We start from the raw sequence: 26330 nt of genomic DNA on the forward strand, positions 1-26330 counted from the left end.
TCACATCTCAGGAGGACAGAAATTCCAAGACCTGCACATGCTGGATTCCTTGTCTGGTGAGGGTCTCCTTCCCGGTTCACAAGGGCAGCCTGTATTTTTGATGTATTCTCTTCCTGCAGAGATGGAGCAAACTCTTGCTGGGCTTTCAAAATGGCACTAATCCCATTTCTGAGAGATTTGGCCCCATGACCATATCTAATCCAAATTAACTCCCAAAGATCTCATGTTCTAACACCATCACTTAGGATGTTTCAATGTAGGAATTTTGAGGGGAAACAAGTATTCCATTCATAAAAGACATTGCTTTTGATTGAAAGATAATCATGGCTGGAGTCTTATACCTAAAGATCCCTCTGCCCTCTATGCAGGTTGCAACCCAAGAACTACCAGTATGTCCTGGCATTGGTTTTTGCCATTGAGGAGATCAACAGGAACCCCCACCTTTTACCCAACATGTCTCTGGGATATGAGTTTCATAATGTCGTGCACAACCATCGGTTGACCATGAAGAGCACCCTCATTTGGGTCACAGGGCTGGGAATGGCCATCCCTAATTACACCTGTAGGAAAGAAAGCAAGTCAGTTGCATTACTTATAGGAACAGTATGGAAATCTTCTGCCCAAGTTGGGACCCTGTTGGAGCTCTACAAATTTCCACCAGTGAGGGTGGGTGGGAAGAGGTTAGACCATTTTCCTTTGTTGCCTCTCTCAGGGGCCTACAGACAGTGAAAGGAGAAGACAAAGTGTAGACCAGGTGACACGTCCACTTCAAAATGTTTCAAAGGATAAGGACTCAGAGACTGCTTAGGTATCCACATTTGCTTTCTTTGGAATAGAGAGGAGAAAACAGATTAAAGGGTTTCCCAGAACATGAGCACTAGTCAGTACCCTGACAGGATATGGAATTGGGAGATGATTAGAAAAACTAGACAAGCAAATGTTCAGTTCCACCACTTCAAACTGCTGTGTGACACCTGTCACTTCTGAGAGGATGCCTGGTGCCAATTCTTTTCCTCACGTGGCTTCCATGTTCCTCCCCTTCAGCTCACCTTTGGGCCTTTTGAACACATCCTGAGTGACAATGGCCAGTTTCCCTCTCTCTATCAGATGGCTCCCAAGGACACATCTCTGGCCTGTGGCATGGTGTCCTTGATGGTTCATTTCAGCTGGAACTGGGTGGGGCTGATCATCTCAGAGGATGAGAAAGGCATCCGTTTTCTCTCAGACTTGAGAGGCGAGATGGACAGGAACGGAGTCTGCATGGCCTTTGTGAATATGATCCCATCCAGTGTGTCATTATACCTAAAAAGGCCTTACTTGTATTACAACAGGTTAATGACTTCAACAGCAAATGTTGTGATCATTTTTGGTGATATGGACTCTTCCCTGAGCATGAGCTTTAGAACATGGGACTATCTGGACACTTGGAAAATCTGGGTTACCACCTCCCAATTGGATGTAACGTCAAGTGAGAGCCATTTCATCCTGGACCCATTCCATGGCGCACTCATTTTCTCTCACCACCATGGGGAGATTTCTGGACTGAAACATTTTATCCAGACAGCGAACCCTGCCAAATACCCAGAGGACACATACCTTGCTAGGTTGTGGTGGATGCATTTTAACTGCTCAGTCTCAGAGTCTGAATGTAAAACACTGGAGAGCTGTTCTTCCACAGGCTCCTTGGCATGGTTACCACGGCACCATTTTGACATGGCCGTGAGGGACGGGAGCTACAACATATACAATGCTGTCTATGCCGTGGCCCACACCCTTCACGAGATGCTCCTTCAACAAGCAGATGGGCAACCAGCGAAGAATGGGAAAGGCCCAGTGTTCTCCCCCTGGCAGGTAATGTCTCCAACTGGGGGGTGTGGACTTCACCAAGGTGTCATCCTGAAGGACTCCACAGGGGCTCCAACCAAGGAGTGCAGGATCCTTTCCCAAACACAAGCACCTCTGTCCCTTGTCACTGCTAGCAGGTAAATCTGTGCCTGGATGGCAAGCAAGAACCAGATGCCGCTGGCCAGGGGAAAAGGAGCTAGGAATGAAGATCCGTGTTCAGTTAGAGAGCACCTCACCGTCCTGCTCACCCACTGCTCTCAACAGGAGAAGCCCCCTTCCAGGACGCCCTTCACTGACAAGCAGAGAACTAGCTCCCTAACTGCCTGGAGGACGCTGAGCACGATGGGCAGTTTGCAGAAGGGGTCTCATGCAATTCTTCCTCACTTCCGGCTCTGGTGGCCTGACTTGGCTGACAGGTGCTCTGAGGCCCAGGAGGGGAAATGGATGTGGAATAGCATGCCCACTGACCATGCAGGTGTGCCTATGTTTGGGCCTCTCCTCTTGAGCCTGATCAATACTGTAGAAACACTCTGACCATACCAGTCAGAATTCATACCAAGTCCATGTTTTACTCCATCAGGTGCCTGTAATAAAGTTGAATTTTTAGGAAGGGATAAAAGAAAATGTGCAGTATTCAGTAATCCAGGTTTCTTCTTAACACTGGATCCCTCTCTTAACTTGGTGCTTCTCTTGCAGCTGCACCCCTTTCTGAAGAACATCAAATTTAACAATCCTGCAGGGGACCCAGTGAGTATGAATCAGAAAGGACAATTGGACAGACAGTATGACATTCTTAACTTTTGGAACTTTCCGGAAGGCCTTGGACTTAAGATGAAAGTTGGAACGTTTTCTCCTTATTTACCACAGGGACAACAACTGTCTCTATCTGAGGACAAGATAGAGTGGGCCACAGGAGATAGACAGGTGGGTTGGACCTGATCAAAGTTCTTTGCACTACACTTAGAGAACCAAAATTATATGATGGATCATGTGCCTCTCCAGAGGTTAGTAAATGGCCACATCTGGATGTTTTTCACATCATATTTCACCTTCCAAGATTTCCTTAGTGACTCTCTGATGGGTGGGAAACAAACATGTGCATTTGACCATGGGTTTCTAAATGTCCATATGTATCACATTTGCAGTGTAGTTGGTATTTTATCAATTAATTTTGGGTAGGTATATGCAAAGTATATTTATTAGTGGTCCAATACTCTAAAGCATTACAGTTACTATGGGACTGGGTCAAAGTCCTCTCTTGCCAACGTGTATCTGAATTTCCTAGACTCCCAACTCAGCCTGCAGTGTGAGCTGTGGACCTGGATTCAGGAAGTCCCCTCAGGAGGGAAAGCCTGCCTGTTGTTTTGACTGCACTCCCTGCCCAGAGGACGAGATTTCCAACCAGACAGGTGAGTGCATGTTTAGGAGAAATTCCTGGGATCTCCTATATCCCCCACCCCATGAAAGGAACTAAAAATGATCTGGGAGTTAACAGCAGAGATAGAATTATGTCTTTCTTAAGTTTATAACTCAATGTTATAATCATTAATAATGCCCTTTGCAATAACACTCTTAGTGCCTTGAAGCACACTCTTTTTTTTAAACAAGATTTTATTTAATATTTATTCTTTTTTTTTAGAGAGAGAGAGACAGAGAATTTTTAATATTTATTTTAGTTTTCGGCGGACACAACATCTTTGTTTGTATGTGGTGCTAAGGATCGAACCTGGGCCGCACACATGCCAGGCGAGCGCGCTATTGCTTGAGCCACATCCCCAGCCCTTAATATTTATTCTTAACCCCAGCCCTTGAAGCACACTCTTTGATTCCTTATTCTAGGTCCATGCAGACAGTACTTCCTCAGGAAGTCCCTTTGAGAGCCTAAAAGGAACCTCAGTTTCCCCTCCTTCAGGATATTTACCAAAATATATTTTATGTGTATACTTTTCATCTTCCTTTAAACTACATCCATAGCACACTGAAGGCATAGATCTTCCCTTCCCTAATTTGTCTATACCCAGTCCTATTCTTGATACAGAGCAGGTGCTCAGAAAGGTGCTTTTGACTGAAGAAATTGTATTTCTGCAGCATGTAACATGCTGTGGTATAGCATGCCCTCAACCAGCAGGTGTATTTCCTGTCCTCTAGCTCACAATAAGTAAGGAAGATGACATATAAAGATGAGGATCCAAGGTAATGCCATCAGTCTGCAATGCACACACACAGAGAGACGCCCAGGATGGATTCAGGGGTGCCTTCTACATGTTGTAGGAAGGTGCAGTGGACTTCTTGAAAGTGGTGGTAGCATTAGTGTATCAAATGACCAAGTGATGGAGTTAATTATTAGAATTTTTAGAAATTGATAAATATGGGCAATTGACACTTCATGTACTGTTCAAAGAACCTAACCAAAAATGTTGAATGTGATTTGTAAACCAAAAAGGTGATGTGAAAAGGGCTGGAAGACCACTCTTGACGAGTTTTGTGTACAATAACTATCATCTTGGAGTTACTCAGATTTGTGATATTAAATGTTGATATAATGAAGTCACCTCTAGAGTGAGGATTTTTTAAAATTTTCTTTTTGTGACTGTTATGTAGTTGAGCTTCACAACATACTAGTTTAATTTTAATTTATTTAAAATATACTGAATCTGAAAATATAGTCCAGCATATGGCCAATTTTAGTAAAGGTTCTATGTATGTGCATATTGGATATCTAATGGGTTCCTGGGTGTTCCATGTGCACATATAGAAAATACAGCTGCAGCTGGGTGCAGGGGCACATACCTATAATCCCAGTGTCTCAGGAGGCTGTGCAAGAGGACTGCAAGCTCGAGGCCAGCCACTAACTGGTGAGAACTTGTCTAAAAAAAACAACAAGAAAAAAAAAAAAACAACTCCCACCAACTGCAATTCCTACGCACTTGAAGATTTTAAAATATACTTCAAAGAAACCCCCATGGGTTATAGAAAACCTCATGACAGAAATACAATTTGTTTCAAATTTAAAATGCTACCTATTATATCTGGTGGGGATCATCTAAAGTTATTCTTATAAAGAAATAGTCTACAGATATAGAGATGATAGGTAGATAATAGATATGATTTATTATGCACATTTAGATGAAAAAGAGTGACAGTTTTATATTGTAAAAGTACACTGCAAATTAAACACAAAGAGAACAGAAGAGAGGAAATTATAAATTTAAGAAATCTTAATAAAAGACAAATTTAAAGTTTATTTTAGTAAACAAAAACAACAACTTGACAAACCACTAGTGAGATAAAAGAGAAAAATGTTATAAGTAGTGATATTAAGACTGAAAATGGGTTATCTATACGAGCTACAAAATTTTTAACATGATGAAAATAAGTTCCAAATAAGTTCCTGTTAATATACCTGAAATATTAGATAAAATGCACAAATTCCCAGGTAAATAATAGTTATTAATATTTCCCAAAAAGAAATAAAAAATCTGAGTTGCCCATATTTATTAAAGAAATCAAAACCACAGTTTTAAAATTCCCACAAATTTTAGGGTTGACCTACAGATTTACCAGTGTATTTCATCAGACTTTCAAAAGGACATGATACCTATTTTGGCAGTCTCCTCAGGGAAATGCAAATCACAAATGTAATGAGATGCAATCGTGCCTCATTTAGAAGTGCTATTATCAAAAACAAAACAAATTTTAGTATATATGCTGCCAAAGCAAGGGGCAGAAAAGGAGAAAGACTGGGGAATAAATGGAGCAAACTATGTTACATGCATGCACAAATATGTCACAATGAACCAGGTGTTACCTGTAATTATAATGCACTAACAAAAATTCATAAATGAAACCCAGTCATAACAAATGCTGGGGAGGCTGTAGAGGAACAGGAACTCAGCCTCATAAATAAGTACAGCCTCTGTGGAAAATAGTACAGAGGATCCTCAAAGAACTAAAAAACAGAACTACCAATTATCCAGAACTGAGAAAATAAAGTTAGTGTGTTTGAATGACAGCTGCACTCCTGAGTCTGGACTGTTTGCCATAGCTAAGGCCTGGCACCAGCTCAGGTGCCCATCAGGATGAATGGACCCAGACTGTGGCACCCATACACAACAAGGCCATCACTCAGTCATGGAGAAAAGTGAGGCACTGCCATGTTCAGGGAAATGGATGGAACTGGAGGACATCAGCAAGCAAAATAAGTCAGACACAGAAAGACAAGTAGCATATGTTGACTCTTTTATGTGGAAACCAAAAGAAGAAGAGCTGTCCTAGAGGTGGACAGTGGTTAAGTACTGAAAAGGGTGCTGGAGTGGGGGCTGGAAGATGGGTGGGTGGACATAATCCACACACCCCTATGCTTGTGTGGAGACACCACAGTGAATCCCTTTAGTAAGTACAGTTAGTGTGTGTTAGCAAAATGGGCGTTAAAGAATAAGAAACATGGGAAAGTTCCATCTTCTCCTGCTAATAGCCTAACCCTGGCCCCCAAAATCAAGAGAAGAGAGGAATTTACAGGCCACTCTCCTTTTCAAACTAAATCCATATATTATAAATCCAGCTGTATTTTATAAAGATGCTGCATCATGACCCAACTGCTTTATACAAAGTAAATAAATACAGAGAAAGAGAGAAATAATAGTTTCAATAACTGCAAAGTATGATAAAATTCAACCCCTATTCATTGTATACAAATGACCACAGCTGTGGCCAGTGCAGTAGGGAGGGCCACTCCAACTCTGTTTTCCCAGAACACTAAAGCCAGCGCCGGGCGAGGCAAGGACTGGAGAGGACAGGATGCCCAGATCTACCCCTGCAGGGCTCCCCTTCCATGGGAAGTCCTGCCCAGTGAGCACGGCCAGGAAAAGCAGCCAGAAGGAACACCCCTGGAAAGGAAGGGACAGAATGGCCCTAGTCAGAGGATGTCCGCACATGCATGTAAAGTCCCCATGACTCAACAAAGGAGGAACTGACTTCAGGGTGGCTGAATACTAGGTTAACATACAAAACTTTAATTGCCACTTCCGAGTTACATGGTTTTTTGGAAAACATATTTAAGGAGATGATGTTTACAATACCTAAAAATTATGTAATCTCCAGAAATGAATTTAATGAAAAGATTTGAAAGACTTCAACTCACAGATTTATAGAGCCATCATTTAGAAAAGTAAAATAAGTCTGGAATAAGGAGGTGGGGGACAGCAAGGCATGTTCATGGAAAGACTCAAAACTGGAAAAGATGCTATCTAAATTGACATATGGATTCAGTACAATTACAGGGAAAATTCACACCAGATCTGTGGTGGGAATTGCGACTTACGGGGTAGCAGGAGTTACTCCCTATGATGTTGAGGATGACTTGTCATCTCTGTAACCCTGTCACTTGGCCAACCATCTTGATGATGGCAGTTTCTCAATAAGTACTTGCCCCTTGAATACATTAACCAGGTCACAGTTTACAGAAGCATAATTTAGTAAGATAGACAAGTGTTTCGTGTCCTTCCAAAATTCCTATGTTGACACTCAGCCCTCAGGTTCATGGTATGAACATGAGGGATTTAGGGTGGTGATTAGATCATGAGATCTCTACCTTCATTAGTAGGATTGATGTCATTATTTTAAAAAGTAAGGTTTAAGTGTCCTTCAAAGGATGAATACATAAAGAAAATGTGGTATATATATATTCAATGGAATATTACTCAGGTTTAAAGAAGAATGAAATTATGGCATTTGCCAGTAAATGGATGGAATTGCAGAATATCATGCTAAGTGAAATAAGCCAATCCCAAGAAACCAAAGACTGAATGTTTTCTCTAATATGCAGATACTAATTCACAATAAGGTAGGGGGCCCTAGAAAAGATTAACATTACCTTAGATTAAGTAGAGGGAAGTGAAGGGAGAGGAGGGGGAGGGAATATGGGGATAGGAAGGACAGTAGAATGAAAGAGACATTATTACTTTATGTATATATGTGACTGCATGACCAACATGATTCTGTAACATGTACACTCAGAAAAATGAGAAACTATATCCCATCAATGTATAATATATAATGTGTAAAATGCATTCTTCTGCCATGTATAACTAATAAAACAACTAAAAACACATGTCTATATATAAAAAAAGAAGGTATGGAGGAGTTTGCTCCCACTATGATGGAGACAGCAGTAGTGCAGAGAGAGAGTCTTCACAAACAGTGAAAGACTACTCTTTCATCTTGACCTTCCTGGGTTCCCGACCTGTGAGTGATATATGTACACTTTTATGAATCATTCAGTTTAAGTGATTATATTTTTGAATCTGAATTCAGTAAGGAAGCATGTCTTCCACTGTTTGAAAGAAAAAAGATGGTCTTTGCATATGCAAGGTAAATGCAGGAATAAACAATATTTTAGTTTATTTAACAATGAAGAAGACAGCAGCACTGATTTGCAGTCATGTCCTACACAATACTCATTAACTCCCTGCCCACAGCAACAAGGACGACTTGACTAAGTTTATCCAATGCACTTCTTTAAGGGGCTTGTGAATACTGATAATTACTGAACCAGGACTGATGACACTCTGCATTTCTCACCAGACATGGACCAGTGTGTCGCGACCCCCCTTGTCCGCAAGGAAGACGCGACTCAGGAATCTTTTTTTAGTAGTTTATTCAGGCCCTTGATATTTTTTTAATAATTTTTTTACTACCCGGAATAATAATTGGATGCCCCTCCCAGCCTTAATAAAGCACCTCGAACCCCAATGCAAAGCTTCCATGTGTACCCTTCTCACAGGGTGCTAGAAAATGACACGCCAACTTTCTCTGATAAGGAGCTGGGAACACGCCAACTCTCTTTGATATGGAGTTGTCCTTCACAGACCACAACGGAGCCAGCGCCATCATGTAATGGCGACCACAGTCCGCAGGAACGGCTCACCACAGCTCCCCCTTTTTGTTTCACTAAGACAATACAGGCGAGAGTAGAGATCTTATCCCACTGTGTAAAAGTGGCTGCATAGTATGGGCCAGTCCCAGGGGGCGCCTTCCCCAGACCTGACACCATATCAGCCGACGCCTTTTTTCGTGGGGCGGGGCGGAGACACGTCAAACCCGCATGTAATAGGACATGTTCCCCTTGAGGTCCCTTTTCTCAATGGATCACTCAAGTGCAGTGCCTTGCCTCGCATCTTGTATCGTGACGATGGTGAGTAAGAGGGAATAGCTGAGGTTGAACTGTGGCCATGTAGAGGTACAACTACAAACAAGTTGGCAGCACCCTGAAAGAAAGGCACGGACTTTAAAGTGATAGATAAAGACCAGTGTGGAAACCCTTTTGCGTGCAATGGCAACAAGACCCGCAGAGTGCAAGGGCTTTCCAGCACTAAGAGAAAGACAAAAGAAGGACATGTCGTACCCAGTGCAATGTTATAATAACTTGGGGTGTAACGACCATGTCAAAGGCACTAGTGTAGAAACCCATTTGTGTGTAATGGTAGCAAGACCGGCAGAGTGTAAGGGCTTTCTGACACTAAGAGAATAACGAGGAAAGACATGTCAATCCCAGTGTAATGTTATAATAACTTGGGGTGTAATGACCATGTCAAAAGTTTAGTGCTTAAGATGCGCAAGCCAGACCTATGGCGAGTTGCCAGTTTCTAAAGCAGCAAGAGCTTGTATGATCATAGCCTTATCTTGAGCACTACGAGCCTTAAGGCGACAGAGAAACCACAAACAGAGGAACATACCAAAACAACACAGTGCACCAAAAATGCCTACTCCCACCCACTCTTTAAAAAAGGAAAAAGCAGAAGATATCCAATTGGTGAATTGACCCAGAGTCACGGGATCGACACGGGTACTATTTAAGACAGCTATCTGGGTTAGTTGAGACTGGATCATGTCTTCCGCTTCCATGGACCAATTTCCGGCCAGATATCCACCAATGATGTGGGAAGCATTTCTGGAATCATTAAATCTGACAGAGGTTATACATAAATGTGCACGTTGGTCAATGTAGCCTAAAAGTAGTAGGTCAGCCAATTCTTCTACCTGAGCTTGAAGAAAATCTATTTTTTGGTTGGTAGCTAAAATCCCCGACAAAATATGTTGATTAATCGCATTTTGCGATTCAAGTATAGTGGACGTTTGTTGAACAACTTGATTAATAGTGGCAGCAGTTTGTACTTGACTGGCCATGGCTACTCCGGCCGTAACTGTTGCAGCAGCAGATGTCGCCACGGCTGTCACTATAGCTGCCGTGATTCCAAAATCTCTGCGGACTCTAAGTAGCTCTACAATAGGAAATTTATCTGGATCCGCAGTGACTGGTATTGGGACAAAAGTTGGAATTTTCATAATTACTGTTACAGTCCAAGAACCATTCCAACACTCAGATAAGAAACAGGTAGTATGAGAACAATCCAGCATCCCCGACGAGGTGTGATTAGCTAAAAGGAACAGGAACGGGGATTGGATACAGACCATTGCAGGAGGCAATGTGGCATAATGTAACAGAGAGTTGAACGAAACAGATGTAAGCCTATTACCTCGTTCACTCTCCTTAGTAGTGCCAGAAACATTAGCCAGCCAACTTTTGGCTCCTAGTAATTGAGCCAATGCGGAAATATCGGCTGAAGCCCCCTTCTCATTGGAAATGAGCCATTGAAACCAGGACCAACCTGTTCCTGTAGAGGAGTTGGCATTGTTGTTAAAGTTATAAACATATCTCTTAAGAGGGGGGGAAAAGGAGAAACCTTTAGCAACTTGATGTTTCTCCCAAGAATGATCTTGACAAGGCGTAAATGTTGGGGGAAAACCAAAATTAGGGGTACAGTAAGGAGAGGCCTTGAAATGAGTGGCATTGCAAGTACTATTAGAAGAAGGAGGCATTGGGATTAATACCTCAGAGATAATAGCTAAAGTAGTTATGTTTAAAACAGAGCTAGTTGCGGGGGTCCCTGAGCCTGATTGCTTCCCTGAAACTACTTGGCTCAATACAGCACTGAGAATGCTCCCTGAGACTCGATTGGACCGTAATGGGTCCTCCCAGTTAGTCAAATTTTTGGTCTTAAGGCTAATACAATTAGTGTTCCCAAGGCTGAAACAAAAAACTCCTGTGAGATTAACTTGAGACTGATTAAAAATATTTTCCATGTCCCCTCTAGGAGAGGTACAAGGAGCAGACATCTCACATGAGGTAGAAAAAAGAGTGGGGAGGACACTAGAATTACTATAAACTGGCATTGGCATTGGCCATGCCCGTGCCACTGCCCACCACTGCATTGGTGCCATCTGTACCGTTGGCACCAGCATCAGAGCCAGAGCACTCATCAGAATGAAGCTCCTCATCATGGGACTGTTGTGGCACCTCCTGCTGCTGGTTAGTAGATCTCGAGACTCTTCTTGTCAGGCGTTCAGGGATCCACAGCGGCTCCGTGCGATCCTGGGGAAAAACACATACAGATCCTCGTGCCCATGTCAGCACGGGGTCAGGGCCGTTCCATTGGCCCGTAAGAACACCCTTCCACTTAACATAGCCAGTCACAGAGGGCTGAGGGGACACATGTCTATCGGCCGCAGAGCGGCCATGAATATCCAAATTCAAAAAATTAATGGTAAAAAGAGCTAAGGACAGGCGTTCTTTAGGAGTGTGGTCAACTCCTATTCCCCCTTTTTGTTTTTCTAAGGTTTCTTTTAAGGTGCGGTGGGCACGTTCAACAATGCCTTGCCCTTGAGGATTGTAAGGCAACCCATGAGCAAGTTGTACTCCCATAGTAGAACAAAAAGATGTAAACTGTCTGCCCGTATAAGCAGGTCCATTATCAGTCTTAAGGGATGCAGGTGCACCCCATGCTGCCCATGCCTCTAAGCAATGAGTAATAACATTACGTGCCTTTTCTCCCGATAAAGCAGAAGCATGAATAATTCCAGAGTATGTGTCAATAGAAACATGTACATATTTGAGGTTACCAAAGTCAGGCACGTGAGTTACGTCCATTTGCCAGACGACCAATGGCTTCAATCCTCGTGGGTTTACACCATAAGTAGGAGGATGAAGAAATGTGACACAATGGGGACATTGTAATACTATCTGACGAGCATCTGCTCTGGAGATGGAAAAACGTCTACGCAGTGTCATAGCATTGACATGAAAGTTGTGATGAAACAATTTAGCTTCTTCTAAGGAGGAGGCCAAGCATACCAACTGGCTTCTAGTTGCCGAGTCAGCACAGGCATTACCCTGTGATAACGGGCCAGGAAGAGAGGTGTGAGCCCGAATGTGCATTGGATAGAAAGGGGCAGTACGGCTACGGATAAGCTGTTGAAGCTGATTAAAGTAAGCAGACACAGTATGGGTGTCACTAATAGCTCCTACAGCCTCCAGAATTTTGAGCGCCTGCACCACATAGATGGAGTCCGAAATGAGATTGAAAGGAAAAGAACACTGTTTAAAAACTTCAATGACAATTTGTAGTTCTACCCATTGTGGATTTCCAGGAGCAAATTGATGCTGGACAGGGGGAGAGTCATTAATCACATAAGCTCCCATTCCAGACTTAGAGCCATCAGTAAAAATGTTAACAGCCCCCGGAATTGGAGTGGGTGAAGTCACTTTAGGGAAAATGATGGGATGCTCTTTAACAAAATGGAGTAATGGATGAGAAGGGTAATGATTATCGATATCCCCTGGAAATGAGCAACATAGAATGGCCCAGTTGTCCAGAGTAGCACACAAAACATTAAGTTGAACTTTAGAATAGGGTATGATAAGAGAAGAAGGTGCTTGTCCGAAAAATTGAATGCTCTGTTGAATCCCTCTAAGTGCTAACGCTGCAACAGCATCAGGATAGTATTCTAAAGATTTTCCTGGGGATACATGTGGGTGGATCCATAGTAAAGGCCCATCTTGCCACAGTACTCCAGTAGGCTGCCGCATAGTGGCAAGCACACATAACTGGAAAGGTTTATCACTCTGGAGCCTGCATAGAGTAGCATGTTGTATAGCTTCTTCTACTTTTATAAGGGCCGCTCTGGCCTCTTTAGTGAGGGTACGAGGGGAAGTAAGATCTGGATCACCCTTAAGAATAGCATACAAAGGCTGGAGCACGATATTAGGAATATGTAAATAACCTCTTATCCAATTAATATCTCCCAACAGTTTTTGAAAATCATGTAGAGTTTGGAGATCTTGAGTTCTTATAGTAACCTTTTGTGGTTGTAACATGTCATATCCAATCGTCGCTCCCAAATACTGAATAGAATCCCCTGTTTGAACCTTCTCAGGTGCAATATGTAATCCATATTGAGCTAACAACTTCACCAGGTCTTTATAGGCCTCATTAACTGACTGCTCTAATTTGGCTGCCAATAATACATCATCCATATAATGAATAATCTTGATGGAAGGATATTGTTGTCTGAGAGGTGCGAGTGCCTTCCCTACATACATCTGACAAATCGTGGGACTGTTAGACATTCCCTGTGGTAAAACGACCCACTCGAACCTTTAATCTGGTTCCTTGTGATTACACGAGGGAAGGGTGAAGGCAAAACGCTGTGAGTCTTTAGGATGCAAAGGAATAGAAAAGAAACAGTCTTTAATGTCAATAGCAATGATATGCCAGCCCTGAGGAACAGAGGAAAGCAGCGGCAGCCCTCTTTGAATGGGCCCCATAAGTTGCATTTGAGCATTAACTGCTCTTAAGTCATGCAGTAGGCGCCACTTCCCTGATTTTTTCTTAATGACAAATATGGGAGTATTCCATGGAGAAGTAGAATGTTGAATGTGGCCCAAGGCAAGTTGTTCTTTAACTAGGTCATGGGCTGCTGCCAATTTAGCCGAGGGAAGGGGCCACTGAGGCACCCAAACAGGCTCCTCGGTGAGCCAAGTTATGGGTATTTGAGCCCCAGCGGCCCCTATGAAAAACCCAGACAGAATCTGTCAAGTTTTTGATGACCTTGCACAGGGTGTTTACGCCCCTGTAGATGTTTTCCTAGTCCTAGACCTGGCCTATACCCCATATTTTGCATGATCCGTTGAGACATTAGGGAATAGTCATTACTAAGGGTGAACCCCATGTCTTCCATCAGATCACGGCCCCATAAAGAAATAGGTAAATCAAGCACATAAGGTTGAAAGGCACCACTATGTCCCTCCGGGTCCTTCCAGGATAGATGTCTGCAGCTAATTTAAGGAGCTTGGGCATATCCAAGTCCCCTTAAGGATTGATCAGAAGTCTGTACTGGCCATCCCTTAGACCAGTCTTTAAGGGCTATAATACTACAGTCTGCTCCTGTATCCAGCAGTCCCACAATAGATTTACCCTCTATGGTTAATTCCAAGGTGGGGCGGTTGCTCATACCCAGTGACAAATAGATACAATTTCCTCCAGTGCTACCAATCTCACTTCCCATCCGTGACCGTGAGTCAGCCGGGAAGTGGTTATGTAAACTAGGCAAAATTAGTAATTGAGCAATCCGATCCCCTGGGGAGATAGACACAATGCCTCTTGGGGCTTCCACCATGACTTTTACTGTCCCCACTGTATCAGGGCTTATGACTCCGGGAAAAACATGAAGACCTTGTAAAATAGAGGAAGCACGTCCAATCAATAAGCCCACAGTGCCAGGTGGTAAAGGCCCTTTGAACTCAGTTTCCACCAACTGGACTCCCATCTTAGGTGTTAATACGAGTCTGGAGGTGGAACAGAGGTCCAATCCCGCTGCACCTGTAGTGGCTCTCCGCGTCTCATGGGATGGCGTAGAGATGGCCATGTCTCGGGTTCGGGTGTGACATTCTCCATTGCCCCATATATTTGCGGGCCCTGGGGTCGAGGGCCCCTCCGGCCGTTTTTTGGCCCAGTTAAAATAGGCTGCCCATGGATGTCCCTCACTGATCTACACTCTTTTGCCCAATGATTCCCCTTTTTACATTTTGGACACAACCCCGGTAAACGAGGGCCATTGGAAAAGCCACCATGGGGAGGTCCATTGAAATTGTCTTTTTTGGGACATTCACGCTTGAGATGACCAGGCTGACCACAACGGAAGCATGTTCCGGCACCAGAACCGCCCCTTTTTGTAACCCGAAGGACAGCAGCTGCAAGACCTGCATTAGTTAAAGGTCCTCCAAGCTCTCTACACACCTTCATCCATGCCTCTATGTCTTTATTTTTATAAGGAGTAATCGCTGTTTTACAGTCTTTGGTGCATTGCTCAAAGACCAATTGCTTGATAAGGGGCATGGCTCTATCAGGATCTCCAAAAATTTTTCCAGCAGCATCCACCATCCTTGCTACAAAATCTGAAAAGGGTTCTATAGGGCCTTGTATAATTTTAGTCAGATTACCAGACACCTCTCCTCTATTAGGAAGTGATTTCCATGCCCGAATGCAAATATTATTAATCTGGTCATATACTTCAGGAGGAAATCCTGTCTGTTGATTAGCAAATCTCCCTTGCCCCAAAAGCATGTCTCTGTCCCAATGGGGGTGTCCTGCTGCATGATTTTGGGTGGCTTGCTCTGCTGCGCCCTCTAGCACAAATGCTCTCCAGTCCAGATATTTGCCTGGGGAGACGCAAGCCCGAACGAGGCTAGCCCAATCAGAGGGAGTCATGCAATATCTAGACAGGTTCTCTACCTGAGTTAGTGTAAAGGCGGCATCAACCCCATAAGCGCGCACAGACTCCGCCAGGGTCTTTACAATCTTGAAATCCAAAGGCTCATGAAATCTTCCCCTATTATCATCCTGAAAAACTGGATAAGCAAGACCCATCTCAGCGTTAACAGCCCTCCATGTTTGGGCGTGGAAACTTCGTCCCGAAACACCCCCGCCATACGGAGGCGGATCGGGAGGCCGCCCATTCTTGAGCCCTTGCTTATCTCGGTTTCCTGTACCTAAACTCCCTAACTGCCGGGACAGCGTTCTTATCTCCTCCTCCTCAGCGTCTTCTGTCTCTGACCCACTTTCGCATGGGGGCGTGCGCAGCACACTGAGATCTGGATACAGTCTCCTCCCGTTCTCCACACCCCGCACACTCCCCTCTTCCTGAGACACTTCGCTCTCTGTTGTTTCTGATTTTTCTTCATGTAATTGTTCTAAAACCTCCTGCCCTTTAACAAGCGCTTCTTGACATCGGCCATCCGTAAGACAACTACAAACCATCTTCCAGAGGGGTATCACCTCGCCCTCTAATATGCCCTGCTCACGAGCGAAGTCAAGGTCTTTGCCTAATTTATCCCAGCTGGGTGTAGTGAGGCTGCCCGAAAATGCGAACCACGGTGCAGCGACATCTACTCTCTGTAAAAATTTTTCCAAGGTGCGATGCTTCACCTCCAGTCCCTTGGAACGTAAAAGGCCATCGAGGGCCAGAAGAAGTGGACCTGAAGTCACAGAACCCATGACGCAACACAAGAAAACACAGAAATCGAAACTGAAAGTACACAAAACAAAACGAACATACACAGAAAGAGAACGAAAATTCAGAGTGCAATTGCTATAAGATGTAATGCCCTCTCTTTACAGAGGAGCTTCCCGCTTTTTAACAGCGGGTCCCACGTTACCTGGGACTTACCGGTGCACCTCCCTGACTGCTGAAAGTTCTGGTTCCTGGGTGTTTCTTTGTTTCTTTTTTCCCGGGTCTCCGCACCACTTGTCGTGACCCCCCTTGCCCGCAAGGAAGACGCGACTCAGGAATCTTCTTTCAGCAGTTTATTCAGGCCCTTGATATTCTTCTAATAATTCTTCTACTCTCTCTCGGATGCCCCTCCCAGCCTTAATAAAGCACCGCGAACCCCAATGCAAAGCTGCCACGTGTACCCTTCTCACAGGGTGCTAGAAAATGACACGCCAACTTTCTCTGACAAGGAGCTGGGAACACGCCAACTCTCTTTGATATGGAGTTGTCCTTCACAGACCACAACGGAGCCAGCGCCATCATGTAATGGCGACCACAGTCCGCAGGAACGGCTCACCACACGTTACCACTTGAGCCACATCCCCAGCCCACAAAATATCTTTATTAGTGGTCCAATACTCTAAAGCATTACAGTTACTATGGGACTGGGTCAAAGTTCTCTCTTGCCAACATGTATTTTAATATCCTAGACTCCCAACTCAGCCTGCAGTGTGAGCTGTGGACCTGGATTCAGGAAGTCCCCTCAGGAGGGAAGGCCTGCCTGTTGTTTTGACTGCACTGCCTGCCCAGAGGACGAGATTTCCAACCAGACAGGTGAGTGCATGCCTTAGGAGAAATTCCTGGGATCTTCTGTATCCCTCAAACCACGCAAGGAACTTCCAATTGATATGGAAGAGAAATGTAGGGACAAAACTTTTCCTTGCTTAAGTTAAAAACTCAGGTGTGATAATCAATAGTACCACCCCATGAAATAATAAACCTCCTGTCCCTTGAACCACATGGTTTGACTCCGCATTCTAGACCCACCTCACACAGTGTCGTCCCAGGAAATGTCTTTTGACCACGAACAGTAGCCTAAGTTTCATTTCCACCTGTGAATTTAACACATAGTGCTATATGTGTCCACTTTCAGCTTCTTTGAAGGTACATTTGGTTCACACTGAAGATGAGGGTCTTGCATAGCCTCACTTTCTCAGTACACAGCACTGTTCTTGATGCAGGGCAGGTGCTCAGAAACGTTGTATTTGAGTTGAGGAGTAAATATTGCTGCAATGTAGAATGGCTATGGTATAGCGTACTCCCAGTAAGTAGGCTGTACTTCCTGCTCTCCCCTAGCTCACCTGAGTGATTAACACCACATAGAGAGGTGAACTCAAGGTATCCGTTACACTGTACTAGATGCAATCACAAAAATTCTAGTGTGTCATGGGTGATGCCATCTACATGCTTGAAGGTTGGCGTGGACTTCCTGAAAGTGGTGCAGTGTCTACTAATAATGATCACTGAGTGTGCATTAAGAATTGGTGAAGTATTAGAAATGGCTAATTACAGGGAGTCACCACTTCATCTGATAGCCAGAGAACCTAACAAACATACACAGTGCAACCTCACATAAAAAGGTGGTTGTATGTTGGGAGAGGATGTGAAAAAGGAACACCAGTCTACTTTGAGCTGCTCAGATTTGACATTAAATGGTGATACAGGAAAACTTACTCTAGAGTGGGGATTTTCTACTTTTTGTGACTGATATGTAGCCTAATTTGTAACACATTCCACATTATTTCAGTTGATTTGAAGTATACTTATTCTAACAACATAGTCCAGTAAATGAGCAGTTTCAGTGAACGTTCTCTCTTGCACAATCGGTATGTGGTAAGCTAGTTGCTGGCTCATGTGCACAACTCCCAGCAGCTTCAATTCCTATGTGCTTGGGAATTTAAACATACTCTTCTAAACAGACCAGGGGTTATAAAATACCAACTATGTGAGAAAGACTAATTCTCTTTCATGAAAAATTTTAAAAACCAGACAGAAAGTGGGTCCTCTATAAAGGTCTACCAAGAATTGTTAGCGTCATGAAGACTTAAGTCAACCTGAAAAGCTACAGTGTCGAGAATGGTTGTCAAAGATGTCAAGAAATAATCTGAACAACCCCATATTTATGTCTTAGAAGTGTTTTTTAAATGCTTTACATGAACTATTGTCTAAAAACTCGAACACATTTTTATTGTGGCTAACCACTTCACTGGTGAATGCCATCAAACATTCAAGAAGACACAGCAGCCACTTAGTCAGAAGCCTCAGGGAAGTGAAAATCACAATGGCAACGGGCTGCCACCTCACCCCAGTTAGAGTAGTGCTATCCAAAATAAATAATAGCAAACTCTGGCTAGGATGCCGGGAACGTGAACACTTATCCGTTGTTGGCAGGAAGTACGTGAGTACAGCCAGCGTGGAAAACAGGATGGAGTTTTCTCAAAAACCTAAGAAAGAACGTCATATGATCCAGCAGCCCTAAGACTGAGCACATGCACAAGGAAATAAATTTAGCTTGCTTGAAAGATATTTTTACTCCCATGTTTTGCATTATCCATGATAGCCATAATATGGAGTCATACACACATCAACGTGCTAATGGATAATGAAAATGTGGTACACGTGCACAGTGAAATATTACTCAGACAAAAAGAAGAAGGAAATCCTGCCTTGGAAGGAAACAGATGGAGAAGGAGGACTTCATGTTACATTAAATAAGCCAGACCCAGAAAAATAAGCATCTCATTTCCTCTCTCATATGCGGAAAGAAAACAAAACAAAACAAAAAACAAACTTGACCTGAAAATGAAACAGTGACTATTTGAAACTGGGATGCTTACCTGGAGAGAGAGGGGAGAGGATGGAAGAAGGGTGGATGGATCCAGTTCCTGTAGACTGGATGCACAGGAGGGAATATCACAGGGAATCCCATTAAAATAATTAATATGCACAGACAAAAGCAAGATATACAAAGGAGTAGGGAAATTGAATTTCTTTATGCTAATAGGTTAACTTTTGTCGTCAACACTGAAATGCTCATTAGAAGAAAGGAAACATACAAGCCACTCTCCTTGAACGAAATTCACATATGATTAAAAATGAAAAGAAAAGCAATCCTACCATATTGTAGAAAGGGATTATATCATGACCAAAACTGGTTTATACAATGTAAGTAAACAGAATCCCAGGAAAAGAAACAAATTATAACCAAACACCTGCAAACGGTTAATAAAATGCAGTTCCCATTCCTTTTGCACTAAATCCAGAGAAACAACTCTTAGCACAGGAGTAAGAAAGATGGGTTTAAATCCTACCAAGAGTGTCCTAGAACAGCACAGCAGGCACAGTGCACCTGAGTCAGGTTGAGGACAAGAACAGGACGAGTTCGCGCACCACCACACCTGCTCGACCCCACACCAAGTCCTACCCACAGATGGTCCCAGAGGACTGAGGCAGAAGGAAGACCATATTGGAGAGGAAGTGACTCACGGTGTTCATTCAGATGATATTGTTGCATGAACAAAAAATTCCAAATGAATTAAGGAATTAGTCATTTATTTTGGTGGGAACGGACTTTCTATTTCCTGGGTGCAAACTGCTTGTTTCTATTACTCATCTCGTTGTTCTCAAAAAAGAAAATTTAAAAGATAACACAACATTTAAGCTTGTGAGATATATAGAAATAAGTTTAATAGCAATCTTGAAAGAACGAGAAAAATGAAAGAAGACTGAAGAAGTGGACAAATAAGGCCCGTCCCTGGGGGGAAAGACACAGCAATAGGAAGGTGGCGGGGCTGGCTGTCACAGCTGGTCTGCGGATGCCACTCCACACCTGCATGTTCTCGGTGGACACTGCAGCTTTGGGCTGGGAGGACTCACTCCCCGTGAAATTGAATACTGTCATCTCTAGATGCTTGTGACTTAGCAATTCATTTCCTTCCGATGGTCTAACAAACTTATCCAGATGATATTTGGGGAGAGAGGCAGGTGTTTTATTTCCTCCCAAATCCATATGTTGAAACTTAGCCCCAAGGTGATGGTATGAGGATGTAGAGCTTTGGGTGGTGTAGGATCATGCGGTTTCCACCTTCCTTAATAAGATTAGTGCTACCCTAACCAAGGCCTGGGGACTTGCACTGACAACCAGGTGGGGACACAGCAATAGCCACCTTCCTTGCAACAGAGAGAGCCTGTGTCAGACTATGGACAAGAAGCTCTGCCAGCCTGAACTTCCTGGGTTCCAGAAGTGCTCATGGTAAATATGTGCTTTCATGAACTGTGAGCTCAAAGTTAGTTCATTATTGTATCTTGAACACAGTAAGAAGTAGGTATGGCTTTGTTGTTAGATAAGGAAGATGGTCTCATGAACATGCAATGCAAGGTAAGTGGATGAAAGAAACAATAGCTATGTTTCCCAAACCATAAAGAAGATGGGGAGTGTTGACTGGGAATCATTCCTCACACAGCTCTTTCATTCACCATCCAAAGCAATAAGGAAGGACACTTTGGCTAAGATTGTTCAGTGCTCTACTTTGAGAGGGCCTAAGAGTAAGAGAATTACTGACCCAGGACTGTTGACACTCTGCATTTCTCACCAGACATGGACCAGTGTATGAAGTGTCCAGCTCATCAGTATGCCAACACGGAGCGAACCACCTGTCTCCAAAAGGCTGTGACATTTCTGGCCTATGAAGACCCCTTGGGCATGGCTCTGGCCTGCATGGCTCTCTGCTTCTCTGCACTCACAGCTGCTGTCCTTGGGGTTTTTGTGAAGCACAGAGACACCCCCATAGTCAAGGCCAACAACAGGGCTCTCAGCTACATCCTGCTCATCTCCCTCACCTTCTGTTTTCTCTGCTCTCTGCTCTTCATTGGCCATCCCAGCACAGCCACCTGCATCCTGCAGGAGACCACATTTGGACTGGTGTTCACCGTGGCCGTTTCCACAGTCCTGGCCAAAACTGTCACTGTGATTCTGGCCTTCAAGGTCACTGTCCCAGGGAGAAGGATGAGGCGGTGGCTGGTGTCAGGGGCACCTAACTTCGTCATTCCCAGCTGCTCCCTCATCCAGCTGACTCTCTGTGGGGTCTGGCTGGGGACCTCTCCTCCCTTTGTGGACACAGACACACACTCTGAACATGGCCACATCATCATCACGTGCAACAAGGGCTCAGTCACTGCCTTCTACTGTGCCCTGGGATACCTGGGCTCCCTGGCCCTGGGGACCTTCACGGTGGCCTTCTTGGCCAGGAATCTGCCTGACACCTTCAATGAAGCCAAGTTCCTGACCTTCAGCATGCTGGTGTTCTGCAGTGTCTGGCTCACCTTCCTCCCTGTGCACCACAGCACCAAGGGCAAGGTCATGGTGGCCGTGGAGGTCTTCTCCATCCTGGCCTCCAGTGCAGGGCTCCTGGGCTGCATCTTTGCCCCCAAGTGCTACATAATTCTCAAGAGACCTGACGAGAACTCTCTGAAAGGTTTAAAGAACAGAAAAGTTTTTTGGAAATAGACATTCTGTGGGTTTATCTCTTAAGTCTCTTTCACATTTTTAGGATGTTGAATCAAAAAGAAACCCAGTGTTGAATTCCTATACTCTAAAGCAATAGAAACTATTTTACTTTTTGGCCCACCTCCTTTTTAAGAGGAGTCATTATTGTAAAAGCACCCCCAGCTAGCCATCAGGCTACAAACCACAGTGGTATCTCATGATTATGGCTCTCCTTAAAATTATGGTACTGAACTAATTGCTATATTCTGTTCATTAATTGGCAGACACTTTACATATTTATATTTTGATAAAATAACACATTATGCTTGCTTCATTTTCTGTTTTTCTCTCTTATGCACTAGGTATTTTATTGTTTGCTTCATAAATTCCTTAAGATATTTTACCTAAATAAAATTCAATTAGCCAAGCACATTGTTTTTACATAGATAAACTAATATTTATAGATATACCTCTTATTAAACCTCTACTGTCCAGTAATTGAAATGTTTTCTTTATTATATAAATGTAATTTATTTATTCTAATTAGGTATATGTGACAGCAGAATGCATTTTGATTCATTGTACACAGTTGCAGCACAACTTTTCATTTCTCTGTACTCGATGTAGCGTTGCACCATATATACAGTCACACATGTACCTAGGATAATGATGTCCATCTCATTCCACCATCTTTCTTGCCCACATCCCCCACTCATTACCTTTGCCCAATCAACACTCCTCCATTTTTCCCATGCCCCCCTCATTATGGATCATCATCTACTTATCAGAGAAAACATTCAGCCTTTGGTTTTGGGGGATTAGCTTACTTCACTTAGCATGATATTCTCCAACTCCATCCACTTACCTGTCAGCGCCATAATTTTATTCTCTTTCAATGCTGAGTAAAATCCCATTATGTATATATACCACAGTTTCTTCATTCATTCATCTATCAATGGGCCTCTAGCTTGCTTCTAGTTTAGCTATTGTGAATTGAGCTGCTATGAACATTGATGTGGCTGCATTACTATAGAGTGGTGATTAAGTCCTTCGGGTATAGACTGAGGACTGGGATAGCTGGGTCAAACAGTGGTTACATTCCCAGTTTTCTTTGGAACCTCCATATTGCTTTCCAGATGGGTTGCACCAATTTGTAGTCCCACCAGCAATGTATGAGTGTGCCTTTTCTCCCACAACCTTGTCAACACTTTTTTGTTGATATTCTTGATAACTGCCGTTATGACTGGAGTGAGATGAAATCTTAGAGTAGTTTTGATTTGCATTCCTCTAATTACTAGAGACATTCAACATTTTTACATGTTTGCTGATTGTGTATCTTGTTCTGAGAAGTGTCTGTTCAGCTCCTTAGCCCATTTATTGATTAGATGGGGTTTTTTTTGCGGGGGGGGGGGACATTGTTTTTTAAATTCTTTATATATCCTGGAGATTAGTACTTTGACGTGTGTGTGGCAAAAATTTGCTCCCTAAATGTAGGATCTCTTTTCACCACATTGTTTTCTTTGCTGAGAAGAAGCTTATTAATTTGAATCCATCCCACCTATTGATTCTTTACTTTATTTCTTGCACTTTAGAAGTCTTGTTAAGGAAGTTGGGACCTAACTTGACGTGATGAAGATTTGGGCCTACTTTTTCCTCTATTAAGCGAAGGGTCTCTGGTCTAATTCCTAGGTCCTTGATTCACTTTGAATTGAGTTTTGTTTATGATGAGAATTGGGAGTTTATTTTCATTTTGCTTCATATAGATTTCCAGTTTTCCTAGCACCATTTGTTGAAAAGGCTATCTTTTCTCCAATATATGTTTTTGACACATTTGTCTAGTATAAGCTAACTGTACTTATGTGGGTTTGTCTCTGTGTCCTCTATTCTGTACCACTGGTCTACAAGTCTATTTTGGTGCCAATACCATACCAGTTTTGTTACTATAGCTTTGTAGTATTGTTTAAGTTCTGCTATTGTGATGCCTCTTGCTTCACTCTTCTTGCTAAGGATTGCTTTGCCTATTCTGGGGCTTTTATTTTTCCAAGTGAATTTCATTACTATAAGGAATGACATTGGAATTCGAATTGCATTGAATCTATAAAGCACTTTGGGTAGTATCACCGTTTTGACATATTAATTCTGCCTGTCCAAGAATATAGGAGATCTTTCCATCTTCTAAGGTCTTCTTATATTTCCTTCTTAAGTGTTCTATAGTTTCATTGTAAAGGTCTTTCACCTCTTTTGTTAAATTGATTACCAAGTATTTTTTTTGAGGCTATTGTGAATGGGGTATTTTTCCTAATTTCTCTTTCAGAGGTTTCATCACTAATTAGTAGAAATGCATTTGATTTATGGGTATTGATTCTATATCCTGCTACTTTGTTGAATTCACTAATTCTTGATGTTTTCTGGTGAAGTTTTTGGATCCTCTAAGTATACACTCATGTTGTCAGAAAATGATAGTTTGAGTTCTTCTTTTCCTATTTGTACCCCTTTAATTTCTTTCATCTGTCTTATTGCTCTGGCTAGAGTTTCAAGAACTATTTTGAATAGAAGTGGTGAAAGAGGACATCCCTGTCTTGTTCCAGTTTTTAGAGGAATGCTTCCAATTTTTCTCCATTTAGAATGATGTTGGCCTTGAGTCTAGCATAGACAGCTTTTACAATGTTGAGATATGTTCCTACTATCCCTAGTTTTTCTAATGTTTTGAACATGAAAGGGTGCTGTACTTTGTCAAATGCTTTCTCTGAATCAACTGATATAATCATATGATTCTTATCTTTAAGTCTATTGATGTATGTTAAACCAACTTTGCATCCTTGGAATGAATCCCACTTGATAATGGTGCACTATTTTTTAAATATGTTTCTATATGCAATTTGCCAGAATTTTATTGAGATTTTTTTGCATCTATATTCATGAGGGATATTGGTTTGAAATTTTCTTTCCTAATGTGTCTCTGCCTGGTTTTGATATCCAGATGATACTAGCTTCATAGAATGAGTTTGGTAGGGTTTCTGCCTTTTCTCTTTCATGGAATAATTCAAGAAGCAGGGGTATTAATTCTTCTTTGAGGTCCTATAGAACTCAGCTGTGAATCCATCTGGTCCCAGGCTTCTCTTGGTTGGTATGCTTTTGATAGTGTCTTCTATTTCCTTATGTTCCGTTTAAATTGTGCATGTCCTCTTGACTCAGTTTGGATTGATCATATGCCCCTAGAAATTTGTTGGTGTCTTTGAGGTTTTCTATTTTACTGGAGTATAAATTTTCAAAATAGTTTCTGATTTTCTTCTGTATTTCAATATTATCTTTTGGGTTGTTTCCTTTTTCATCATGATTTTTTCTAATTTGAGTTTTCTCTCTCCTTCTTTTCGTTAGGGTAGCTAAGGGTTTGTCAATTTTGTTTTTTTCAAAGACCAACTTTTTGTTTTGTCAATATTTTGAATTGTTTCTTTTGTTTCAATTTCACTGTATTTCTGCCCTGTTTTTAATTATTTTCTGTCTTCTAATATTTTTGGTGTTGGTTTGTTCTTTTTCTAGGGATTTGAGATGTAATGTCAGGTTATTTATTTGTTGACTTTTTATTCTTTTAATAAATGAGCTTAAAGAAATGAACTTTCCTCTTAACACTGCCTCTTACATTGTATCAGATTTCTCCTTTACCTCCAATATTTTTTTTTATCTCCTCCTTGTTGTCTTCTGTTATCCATGCATCATTCAATAGCATATCTTTAGTCTCTAGATGCTGAAGTATGTTCTATTTTTATTTTATCATTGATTTCTAATTCCATTCCACTATCTGATATGGATAGATAGAATTCAGGGTAGTATCTCTGTTTTTTATATTTGCTAAGACTTTCTTTGTGGCATAACATATGGTCTATTTTAGAGAAGGATTTATGGGCTGCTGAGAAAAAAGTGTATTCACTTATTGATGGATGGAATATTCTATATATGTTTGTTAAGTCTAAATTATTGATTGTTTTATTGAGTTCCATAGTTTCTTTGTTTAGTTTTTATTTGGAAAATCTATCCAGTGGTGAGAAAGATGTATTAAAGTCACCCAGTATTATTGTGTTGTTGACTATTTGGTTCTTGTAGTTGAAAAGGGTTTGTTTGACATACATAGATGCCCCATTGTTTGGGACATAGATATTTATGATTGTTATGCCTTGTTGATGTATGAATCCCATAAGCAGTATGAAATGTCCTTCTTTATCCCTTTTCCCTAGCTTTGGTTTGAAGTCCACTTTATCTGATATGAGGATGGAAACCCTTGCTTGTTTATATGGTCCATGTGAGTGGTACATTTTTTTCCACCCTTTCACCTTTAGTCTGTGGATGTCTTTTCCAGTGAGATGAGTACCTTGAAGTCAGCATATTGTTGGGTCTTTTTTTAAATCCAATCTATCAGTCTGTATCTTTTAATTGATGAGTTTAAGCCATTCACATTCAAGTTATTATTGAAATATATATATTTTGGTTTTTAAACTTGACTTGGTTTCTCCTTTAATTGGCCTTTCCTTTAGTGTAGTTCATTCTTTTGCTGATTTTC

At 42.2% G+C, this 26330-nt stretch overlaps 2 protein-coding genes across 3 annotated transcripts in view; one reads left to right on the forward strand and one right to left on the reverse strand.

Annotated features, from left to right (window-relative positions):
• Nucleotides 1–26330, reverse strand: part of LOC144371740 (vomeronasal type-2 receptor 116-like) — an 86202-nt gene that overhangs the window by 24892 nt on the left and 34980 nt on the right. The window lies entirely within an intron of this gene.
• On the forward strand, nucleotides 439–21796 carry LOC101963255 (vomeronasal type-2 receptor 116-like). Of its 2 annotated transcripts, none has more exons than XM_078034801.1 (5): nucleotides 439–660; nucleotides 1045–1851; nucleotides 2542–2769; nucleotides 3131–3254; nucleotides 20886–21796. In XM_078034801.1, the coding sequence occupies exons 1-5, from the start codon at nucleotides 454–456 to the stop codon at nucleotides 21794–21796; spliced, it is 2277 nt and encodes a 758-aa protein (XP_077890927.1). In that variant the 5' UTR covers nucleotides 439–453. The 2 variants fall into 2 exon arrangements, with proteins under 2 accessions (XP_077890927.1, XP_077890931.1); XM_078034805.1 differs by lacking the exon at nucleotides 439–660 and adding an exon at nucleotides 3886–3888 and having other exon boundaries at nucleotides 1093–1851.

Source organism: Ictidomys tridecemlineatus, chromosome 2 (genome assembly GCF_052094955.1).
Source record: "Ictidomys tridecemlineatus isolate mIctTri1 chromosome 2, mIctTri1.hap1, whole genome shotgun sequence".
Classification (NCBI taxonomy): Eukaryota; Metazoa; Chordata; class Mammalia; order Rodentia; family Sciuridae; genus Ictidomys; species Ictidomys tridecemlineatus.

What these genes read in the sequence shown, in the direction of transcription:
- LOC101963255 (XM_078034801.1), top strand. Translation starts at nt 454, where the DNA reads ATGTCTCTGGGATATGAGTTTCATAATGTCGTGCACAACCATCGGTTG. An exon ending in GGGCCACAGGAGATAGACAG is followed by an intron (nt 2,770 to 3,130) that starts GTGGGTTGGACC and finishes TGAATTTCCTAG; the next exon opens with ACTCCCAACTCAGCCTGCAG. An exon ending in CGAGATTTCCAACCAGACAG is followed by an intron (nt 3,255 to 20,885) that starts GTGAGTGCATGT and finishes ATTTCTCACCAG; the next exon opens with ACATGGACCAGTGTATGAAG.